Raw genomic sequence first — 10990 nt, 5'->3', positions numbered from 1 at the left:
CCCCTTTCTACCCACAATACTAGTCGTACGGAGAAACAGATGACGCGAAATATAAGTATGGATCGAAAAAAAATAAAATTAATACGTCCTTATAAGGCCTCTTTTTCAATACTTATATAGAGGTAGAAGATAGAGCGGCAGCGGAGAATAGTCTATTATCTTAAGCTTTGATGATTTTAGAGCGTTGGCAGGATTTGAATAGTCCGAATTCGAATCCGAGTCGCAGACCCTAGCGATTCAACTTCGAATCCTAAATAAAGTCATTGGGGGCCTAGATAGAGCACTCTGATTAGTTAAACTTGGCGGAACAACATTATTCGGAGCGCCTGTTAGGCCGTGATCTTGCCAATGCTTCATACATCGCGACACCTCGGGTGTCGGCGCCAGGAGCCGATTGCGATCAGCTGTAATCGTTCTCTTTGACTGGGAAAGACCCTTTCTAGTTCTGTACACACCTCAGGCACAGAGAGAGTGTCTAACGCCCCGAAGTCAAGGCCAGAACTGTTAGATGTAGTAGCAAACAGCGTACGGAGGTGTCAATTCACTTGATTGAGTTACCCCTATCAAGAGGAGCATTTGCTCATACTAATAGCTATAGAAGTGCATTACTGTAACAGCTCAGAAACAGCATTTGGCGTTCAATTCGTATAGCAATGCTCACTGCCATAAATAACAGGGCGTAGCAGTTACAAGAGCGTTTCGTGCGTTTTGCATGCGGGGACCCTTGTACCATCATGCTAATACGTAACAGATACGTATCATATACGCAGGGATTCTGACAAGAACAGTCGCGTAGCATCCACCAACGGAATAGATTCTGAGCCGTCCAATCGATCACAATTGACGCTACTAAAGCTGCTCCAACAACTAAGAATTGCTCTCGACCCAAAAGAGCGCGAAATCAAAACTGGAAAGTCCAAGAAAATCAAGCGCAACTCAGGTATTCAAAGTACTTTTCTTGTGCCCTGTTACTCCTACGGTATTGATACCCAATGAACGTTCACAAGTTATCGGAAATGACACATCGTGTCAAACGGCTGGAGCGCTCCTTGGTCGCGTTTCGCCTGCGTTTTGATTGGTCAATTTCTGCTGCAATTTCGCGGCTAATTTTGCTGTGCCGCACGGCAAATTTTGTACTTATTTCTGCGCCCTGCGCAGCTTTTTTGAACGAACAGAGCCATTTCTTCCTCCTGCTCCACACATCGCAATCAAAACAGTGACGCCCACCAAATCGCCAAAACAACTCTCAAGTAACTAGCATAAAGATTCTAGCATAGATAGGAGGAGAAAAAACTGCCGAGCAGCAGCAAGAGATAATCTAGAAGGTAGTGCCAAGCAGAGCTAACGTATCCCACGTGACACCGTAATTGGAACCGGGGAAAAATTATATTGTGTCCGACTATACGGGTATTTTGATGAAAGGATAAATTCTTGGCGGACTCTCTTTGTGATATGAAAATCCTTGACGGTCCTCCTTAACCAAAACATTGCTTACTAACATTTGTCCCCATTTGACAAATGAGGCAACCAAATCAAATCAAATGAGCGTTATGCTTTGGTTGATTTGATTTGATGGATACACTGCTGCTGTAGGTCCATGGCAGGTGAAGAAGCACAGTCAGGGAGGAATGGATGTTGTAGGCAGCGCCGGGCCCCCTTCAGTGTTATCACTCATGTCAACCCGTGTTGAACAATTTGTGCAGCCCGTAAGTCGAAATATTTCAGCTCGCCTCCCATTCCGCGCATCTCTCACCTTTTAAAACCAGCATACAACAATATTTTTCACTTTCACATATGCCATGGCTTCTCATTAAGATTTCAAGAACGCTTTCTCACCTGTCTATCAAGGCAATCAATCAAAGAACAAGGCAAGAATTGCGAGAGGATTTGCCGCAGGTAAGCGATATCTCTGAACCTGCTCACATATATCCCTTATCCTTTCGAGTCTAGATCAGGACGAATTTGCAGCAGCACTAGCAGAGGTGACGCACGACCTAGACCGAATGTCTTTATGATGATACAACTGACAGAGAGTATTTGGTGCTTGAGAATACATGCGGTGGCTTATCATTATGATGACAAAAGGTGATCAAAAGATCTTCTACAGCACCGAAAGCAGATATTTTCAATGGCAGCAATCGATGAGCATGTGACTGTTTGAACACGCAGCATAATGTCCCCCCAGCACTCGTGGCTAGCAAAACAATGTATTCACGACAATGGCATACGAGAGACAGAAGAAGAAAATGCCATAGCCACCAAAGCTTCAGTCTCAGCCCCCCAGATATCCAGTGTAGTCACTGGCATCGAAAGGCTCTTCTAGGATCGAGCTCCCCGATCTCAGTTTCCTTGTTTCTTTCACCTTTCAGTTAGGACATATCTGCACGCAGGCCATGCATAGAAGGGTGACGTGAGCCTCACTGCACAGCTTCTGCGCCTCCGCCTTTTTGCAGGACCGGCCAGGTTGGCGCAAAACGAACTCTGCGGCAGCCTTGAGCCCCCAGCAAGATGTGGCTAATTGCTGGAATTTGTTCAGGTCGGTTATACGCACACAGTCGAGTGACTATATCGTGTTGAGTATGACAACAGTGGTGAGTGCCAATGCTAAGATGCCTTTCACGCATGTCGCAGAGTAATTGGAAGACTCTCCGCAAAGAGCAAAAGGCCCCCATGGCTAACATCTAGCTAGAACATCGGCATGCGCTGAATTGCCTTGCTTGCACGTTCGGAACGTAGAGTGGCAAGGCTTGCCATAGGTCCAATCTGCAGAGTCAGGGAAAGGCTCGCAGCAAGGCTTCGAAGTGATGAGAGTCAGCAGCAGGCTTCGAAGTGATGAGAGTCAGCAGCAGGCTTCGTCTTGTCGCAGCCTTGGAGTTCAATGCTCTAGAGAATATGCCGATGACATGCCGAGAAGTCGCCAATCTCAATAACTACTATCTGAGATGGCGTCCTTGCATTTAGTGCTTCTCCCTGCCAACTTACATGACTGGGATAGACTACACACTTTTGGGACCTACTCTTAGCTAGGGATCCTAGTAGTCTTCTGGAGTACACCATGATTGTATCAGTCACGAGCCAGAAATTAACTGTAAACATCTTTGGATGGGCGATCATTGACAACAGATTTGCTTTTGGCATTCACGTCAGAGTAGTCGGCATGATATTAATATACTAGTAGGCACTACACCTTTGGCTTCTGGGTTGCTAGAGAGGTCACAAAGCATGCGATCAAATCTTCCAAAGCCTGGCCCCCCTTCCCCACCTTCGTTGCTTCAATCTCACTCCACGATGACTTTGTACTAGTATCCTTGATTTGTCGTAGAACGAAAACTGCTCTGTCGATCTGGATTGCATTGTAGAGAATACAGAAAATGCGAGCCACCTTCGTTGCTCCGATGCCGCATGTCAAAGACCAGCAGCATCCAACCCCGGCAGTCTTCGCAGAACAGCCCTACAGTCGGCATTGCCGTGGCACCTTTGTCTACGTCTTCACATTAATGTATACACTCCCACGATCTATGTGCTCAGGGTGTAATCGTTAGAGAGATACTCAAGCTAGCCGCTCCAGCCTTCCAATGGCAATCATAGTGTCAGACAAAATATATGTTAGTGCAGCCATTAGAGCTGTAGTCCTTTTGGCTTGGTACATGGAAGTTGATGCAGCGTGGGCTCAGTGGTTGCTGGTGAGGGTGTGTGAGTTGACATTGGTAAGTAAGGATGCAAAGTTTTATAGGCAAGAGAAGATACCTCGCGGAAATTGAAGGCTGGAGAAGAACACAATCTTGGACATTCGGAACGGAAAAACTCTGTACCGAGCTGCCAGCCCCTGCGGTGGTAGATGTCACTTCACTGTTCAAAGCTTGCGCCATCGTCACCGAGTGTCTAGTAGTAACAAGAATGAAGCAACAATGGTGAGATTCTTTGGAAGTAATTATTCAGATTATAAGCCCCCCTGGTGCCCTCCTTGCCCAAAGATGCTCCTGGGAAATTTCGAGCCAGACTTCCATCTGACTTGATCCAGAGCGTCCGCCCAGACCCAATAAAAGCTCACAAAATCCAAAGTCAGCTGTCAGAGGGTATGAGCGCTCATTGGTTGGATTTTCTACGCGGAACCATGCGTTTCGCCTGCTTTTGATTGGTCATTTTCTACTGCAATTTCGCAGCTAATATCGCTGTGCCGTATGGCGAATTGTACTTATATCTGCGCGCGCTGCGCCCTTTTTGGAGAGAAAACAGAGCCGTTTTTTCATCTTGCTTGACATCAGCCTTCTCTGGGCATCTGAGGGTCGTCAGTAGTCTCAGAGCTTTTTTCTGTCATGGGCGAATATTAGACCCTTCCTTTTCCTTGTCTTCGCCTCGATGGACGGTACGGTCGGCTCTTTGCTTACTGAAGGTGAATCCAGGCTATTTGCATTGCTTATCCATCTTATGATCCTCTTTTTTCCTTAATGTCTAGCGTCTCCCGGGGCTGGCGCTTTCCGCAGCATATATGACAGCCGGCATTTCCATATGAGAAAGTGTCAGTGAGTTCAGGCGCAAATTTTGTAGAAGCTATGTTTTTTAGAGCTTTAATCTCCCAGTATGATGCTCTCACCGTTGCAAACTAGCTTTATGGTTTGCAGCCCATCATCAGCGGATCATCATCAGCGCCATAGGGTATCGAAGCTAACAGGGAGGAAGAACGCGACTGAATGGTTGTAGCTTGCGAATATCTCTCCTTAAGCTCTGTGCCCCTAGGACTCGGAGTGGCTGGTGAGAATTTGCAGAAATCCTTGATGACCCTCGGGGCCTTAAGATCTCCAATCATTCACCTCCTCACAGTCCTCCGCGAAGGTCTCGCAGGCAATAGCCGGAGCTTTGTGCGCCATGATGCGTCTCTATTTCTCTGTTGAGCATTACAATACTGTCAAGAGTGTCATCAGATTTTCAGTACCATCAGGGGCCATGACCCAATACCAGATACAAGGATGAGCCCGGTATGAAGCAGCCAGAAGTTGTATAATCTACCTTGCCGAAAACATAAGAATGGATTGATGTGGTGCTTCCGACATGCCTAGCGTCCGTGTTCACTATTAGAATCCATACGCTTTAGCTACCATGCCTGTCACTCGAACGCATCGAGAAATTATATGCTTACATGGATCCGGAAGAGTACAACACCGGCAAGTCAGGCATTGAAAATCGACACACGGTGCACCCCAGAAGGTAGGCAGTATTTTGCTTTCATCGGTCTTTTACCTATCTTCTAGTCACATCTCAGGCAGCAATTTTCTCAAGAATATCTAATGACAGTAGCAACTCTGGCAGAACGAACAAAAACTCCTTCTGCTGAGTTTTTGTCGAAGCCAGCATTCACTTCCAGAAAAAAAGCTTAACGACCAGTGAGCTGACTTGACCCACGAAGGTGTCTCTAATCATTTCCATCAGAGCAGTTAATCCGACCCTATGGTGTCCTGCCTTCAAAAAATACCGAACACTAAACGAGTTCAGCTTCTTGTCTGACAGTCGGCCTTCCTCAAGTTTCAAAATTGCTTCAACGCGGAGCCAGAGTGGCGAACTTGCTTGCTAAAGTCGAAGCTGAAGCGGACGCTGAAGCGAAAGCGAGAACTCGTTTAGTGGTACTATCAGCCAGGGAGTCTTACACAATGGCAGAAGTGGCGGAGTTTGTCGCTCAAAAAAGAGTTAGACTGCAAGCTGAAGCAAGCAGTCTTCGGCTTGTGGAAAACATGCTTCAGGAGGGTTTAAGCGTGGAACAAATCGAAGGCAGGCTTGCGAACACGAAAGCTGATGAGGAAATTCCAGGTCATGTCGAGGGATCTTCAAGTCTGCAACCTCGAGGAAGACTCGATGTAACACCTCAAAAACTTGTCCAGAGACCTCCTTTGGCGCAAGACCAAGGTCAACGTAGGATAGCCAGTCAGTTCTTGGTGCCTCAGGCAAGCTGCAAGAGATGTATCAGCATGAGCCCCACAGCAGTGACAATGGGTCAGGCATAGGAATTTTCAATCCCATTTTCGGGGATCTAGCAAATGTCCCAGCTCTTGAGATTCCCATGTCCCAACGAACAGCTACTACAGGACTGGCTGATGAACCCTCTGGCAGTATCACTGACATTGGCGAGGCATATGCACGCCTGAGACTACTGCAAGAGTCTCTTAGCCATTACAACAACCCAAATTGGTGGAACAAGCGCAATCAGTTTCTGCGTAGTGGTGAGGACGTGATAGTTGAGCCGATGCAAACCCGCTCCCCTAAGACATTAGCCACCGTAATTGGTCGCCAGTGGGAGGAGTACAAGAACGGAATGAGCACAATACTCAGACACTTCCTCGTACAGCTTCGAAGTATTGCATTTCAGCTCCACAGAGCGCTGGAAGACGACATCCGAAGCACAGACGACCCTGCCCATCAAATCCTTCAAGGAGCACGACCAATGTATGCGCAACTCGTTCAATCGCCTGAGACGTCACGCTGGGTAGTCGAAGACTGTGGAAAAGCTGCTAATGCATTACACGCAACTGCACAAACACGTTCTGGAGAGCATAAAGACCTGTGGCTTCAATTCAAGAGCGCGGGTATAGATATGCTGCCGCCGGCCTTGCGCCCACCAGAAAATGTTCTCAAGCTACTCTACATCCCGTTGCCACGATTGACGACTCCGGCACCTGGCTTCCCAGACCTCGAGCGACAGCATCCCTGGGGCAAATATGGGGATGATAATGCGCCCGCGCATGATTTCGACAAGCGGAACTCTTCCCCCACGGAACCGAAATCCGGCGGTATGCCAGACGAGGCAGAGGAAGACGCATATTCCTATTCCTCGTCCTCCGCAAACTTCGAGCCAGATGTTCGGCCAAGGCGATTCGAATTCGATTCTGCACGACCTCGGGAAGGTACGTCTATGTTGATTCGGATGATGAAGAGTACAGCATCGAGTTTCGACGAACCTACGGAGCTCAATGCAAGCGATGTCAGAGATTGGGTCATACTACCCGGCAACATCAGCGTTGGGACCGGATTGCACCGGTGGGCTCATTGTAGCTGCGGATGTTGATATCTGGTTTGAGTCGGTTGTTCGCCAGCATCGTGTCGGAAGATGTACAGGGAGGCTTCTTTGTTGGTACGGCAGAGCACCGGTGGGCTCACCATAACTGTTCAATATCAGCGACGGGGCTGTGGGAGGCAAGTCCAGATATGTTCCTGAGCATCGGATCCGGGAATGTACACCCATCAAGCCGTTCGATTCGAGGTAGTCCTGGCCACAATTGGAAATGGGACATCACAGTGTTAGAACTACGTCTCACAGCCCAATCAAGCTCTGCTCCAACAGATTCCCAGCATCCCCTAAACCCCCAATGAGAGGTCCCTCACAGTCCCATCCCTGAAATTCTCGAGTGAGTGCGTAAATCGAGCCCTTTTGAGCCTTCGAGACAGCCTCAATGCTCTCCTCCGCAGCTTAATTTTTTCCCATCTCACCGTTCCCAACACCATCTCTAGCAGCGTCCTTTTTCCGCCTTTTCTTCACCTCAACGGCAACGAGTCTGGAAAAAGTCCCTCCCATCTTCTCCTTCCTGTTCATTCTACTCCGCTCTTCTCACTCTCTTTTGAACGCACGCGGATACTAATGCACCTCACCACGGTTGGGCGAGTACATGGCAGGCAGCCTTGAGACGATGCGTGGTCTAAATCCCTTGAGTCAATGTGTGTATCCATCAAATCAAATAAACCAAATCACGACCCTCGTTTGACTTGCTTGTCTGATCATAGAGGTTTGGTTCGATTTGATTCGACTCGTTTGTCAATTAGAGTCAAACATTTGTCAAGAGGGCTGTTAAGGATTTTGTCTCCAAACAGAGAGTCCGCCAAGACCTTTATCTTTTTCATCAAAATGTTATACGCGCCAGGCATGCCAAGCGCGTGCCCTGCGCACGTGATGAAGGCCAAGAGGACTCTGATGGAATCTGCGTCATTCTATGTAACTTCTACGTTGTTCTGCGCATCAAAGCCCTTTGATGCGCTTTGAATGGCGTTTAACGTAGGTGACCCACTTGTGCAGCATACCCACTTGTGCAGCACCAAATTGCTTGGCACTGCCCTCGCCGGCGCTGTTACAGCGAATTCAGCTCATTATGAACAATTTCGAAGCTATAGATACTGCCTAAATAGGAAATGGAATAGAGATCTATGGTGTTGTTCCTCATTCAAATACATCCTCTTCGATCCGTAGCAGATAATTGCATTTTGCTCTTGATCTTGGAGGCAGTCGTTGCTTCTCTTCTACCCCCCCTATAGCTGCTCTTGCTAATTGACGTAGGGCCTTGTTTTGTTGTTGTTCAGCCTTCTTAGCAGCTATAGCAGCCTTCTTCTCAAGCGCTTGAGCCTTTTTGGCCTCCTTTTGTGCCTCTTTTTCTGCTGCTTGTGCCCTGAGTTCGTCTGCAGTCGTTTTGGATAGACATCTACCCTCCGTAGGTAGCTGTTTGTTTGCTCTTTTGGTCGTACGAGCACTGGCAACTAATTCAGCATTGGTTTTAAGCAGAATAGCATTTTCGGCGTTAAGAGCTTCTATCTTATCAAGTAGAATTCGCTTGCCAGGCATATCTTCTACTGACGTTTCAATAAATCGCTGAATTCGACGTATAGTGCTAATTTCTTGATCTGTTTGTTCCAGTACTTTATTTGAATCTGGATCAGAAGCGACATCCGGTCGTGTATGAGCTATTTTATTATAAATGCACTGCGGATCGTACGGAATAAGACCTGTTGCTTTGTACCCTGCATCGATATTTTCTGAATTCAGAGCTGCGGCTCTAGCCCTTTGATAAAAGAGTAGAAAATCAGGTTTTTCGACGTACGTTCCGTTGAATCGGCCATGAGCTTCAACTTCTGCTGAATACCAACGTTGAGGAGGGCCAAAACAAGCCACATCTAATAGTTGAAGATAGTGAGTAGTATAAGGAAGTAGGATAAGCAAGATAATGCTGTGTAAGTCGCAAAATTCGATAAAATCAATCGTATAATGAGATTCGTGGCCATCAACAATAAGTAAGCGTTTCGTAGTCAAATCTAATGGCTTTGTTTGAGGATCGAAATGCTCTGTTAACCAGTGCATAGCAAGGATATTATCAGTCCACCCTTTTTCGCTTGTAGCTATCTTCGTATCAGGATCCTTGATATTATCCCACCAAATAGCTTGCTGGCGTTTGCCCTTCAAGATGATGAATAGGGGAATAGCCTCACTGTCATTGCCTCCTCGTACGCATTTAATAACAGATATCCACTCTCTGTTACCATCTTGACGTATGAACGCTTGTTTCTGCTGAATAGGGATAAGAACGTGAGTCCTTTGCATTACCCCTATCATAAAGCCCTTCTCATCCATATTGTAAATATCTTCATCTCTAATTAAATGCTCCGTTCGAATTCGATGAAATAGAGTAAACCATTGCCTTGCAATTGACTCTTTCGTAGCAGAAACTCGATAACGATCAATAGGCTGTGAGAGAGCTATTCGAAGCTGTGGATTTCGCCGTAGCAGTGCTTGGTGCCAATGATATCCTAGAGTCATTCGAGAGCCTTTTCAATAGAGGATATCTAACGTAAATTGACGAAGATGCTTGAATTGAAGCGGAAGACCCCAGTCATTGTATTTAAGCGTGTATTTGATCAAAGTAGCTTCTTCTGCTGGTGTGAGCAGTTGTTGCTCTTGATTTGCTTGCTCTTTTGGCCTTGTAAGACCTCGTCGACGTCGAGAAACAGAGGAGGAATGTACGTTGCAGATAGTTGCTGCTTTTCGTAGACTCAATGAAGGATTCTCGGCAAGTAATTTGACAGCTGCGTCAACGCGCTCAGGACTTGATAAATTAACATATTTATCAGCCATTATGAGTATTAATAGAAAGAGAGAGTGCTCAGCCTCAATTTGAACTTGGTTTGAAGAGATTTGGCCTTGTGGTCGCGAAATGGTGGCTGTTCGAAGTTGTATCTCAAAATGCGGTGTAGGAATTTGGTGCTGCACAAGTGGGTATGCTGCACAAGTGGGTCACCTACGTTAGTCTCTCTTTTCTAGATAGATTAGAGTTCTCGGTGCTTAATAAGTCATTTCACTGACCCCCTACTGTTCTCTTGCCCTTGCACTCCCCTGAGATCCCAACAAAAAAAATCCCCATGAATATTTCACGATAAAATACTTTTCTGTCAAGACTTCCATTTCAAGGTCAAGCCTTGATTTTGGTTATTTGCCAAGCATTTGATTGGGTTCATTTGACTCAATTTGATTCATAGTATGGACACATTGCCTCGAGAGTGAGATGCTGTCCAGTGCAGGGAATCTCAACTCAACCCGGGAGAGATGGGCCTGCGGAGAGGCCCTCCGTTTCCTAGCTCCCAGCACCGAGCGAGTGTGGGATTCACGTCACTTTTATTAAGAGTGAGTATTTGTCGACTGTCCCGCCTGCTTTTCCTGTCCGTTGATTCTACTACGAAGCCTACCATTTCTCTTCTCTTCTCTTCTCATCTCTTCTTGCACGGCTTCCTTCAAATTGGTGGAATGAGGCACGGTTGGTAGGGGCTGGTGGGCTCCGTTGTTGCTTGCTTCTATCCGGGGGCGGAGCACGGTAAATATCAAGCGAGCAGCCTAAGTGGAGGGATACGCTTCTTCGACTATTCCAAGGGGTACTAGTACTACTATCGTGATGGGGTCACACTGCAAGCCACAAGAAGGGGTGGAAGAGCCGTGGCCTTGGCATGGTGCTTTCTGTTTTAAAGAAGTGCTTGGAGGACACTTCTGCCCGTCTTCTACTATGGACTAAACGCTCGGGTGTGTCGACCTGAAGGCCATCAAGACCATAGCATCATCAGTACTCCATACGGAGTACATAGATCGATCAGGAAACTCTGAAGCCATCTTCCTTCACCTTCCTTTCCTCCCCTTCCACAGTTATTCTTTCTTTTAGCCTTTATAATAGTCTAACTATCTTTTAGCGTTATATTA

The 10990-nt window shown here is 46.8% G+C and overlaps 2 protein-coding genes across 2 annotated transcripts; one reads left to right on the top strand and one right to left on the bottom strand.

Moving 5' to 3' along the window:
* Window positions 1–5645: 5645 nt before the first annotated feature.
* Window positions 5646–7054, top strand: EPUS_07826 (uncharacterized protein; the record flags this gene model as incomplete). Its single annotated transcript, XM_007802189.1, has 2 exons — window positions 5646–5916; window positions 5991–7054. 2 exons carry the CDS (start codon window positions 5646–5648, stop codon window positions 7052–7054), a joined length of 1335 nt encoding a protein of 444 aa, XP_007800380.1.
* Window positions 7055–9577: 2523 nt separating this feature from the next.
* EPUS_07825 (uncharacterized protein) lies at window positions 9578–9880 on the bottom strand (the record flags this gene model as incomplete). The annotated part of the gene is made up of 1 exon (XM_007802188.1): window positions 9578–9880. One exon carries the CDS (start codon window positions 9878–9880, stop codon window positions 9578–9580), a length of 303 nt encoding a protein of 100 aa, XP_007800379.1.
* Between the last annotated feature and the right edge of the window lie 1110 nt (window positions 9881–10990).

The sequence above is a fragment of the Endocarpon pusillum genome (assembly GCF_000464535.1).
Source record: "Endocarpon pusillum Z07020 unplaced genomic scaffold scaffold1550, whole genome shotgun sequence".
Lineage (NCBI taxonomy): Eukaryota > Fungi > Ascomycota > Eurotiomycetes > Verrucariales > Verrucariaceae > Endocarpon > Endocarpon pusillum.
This window is presented reverse-complemented; position numbering and strand designations above follow the sequence as displayed.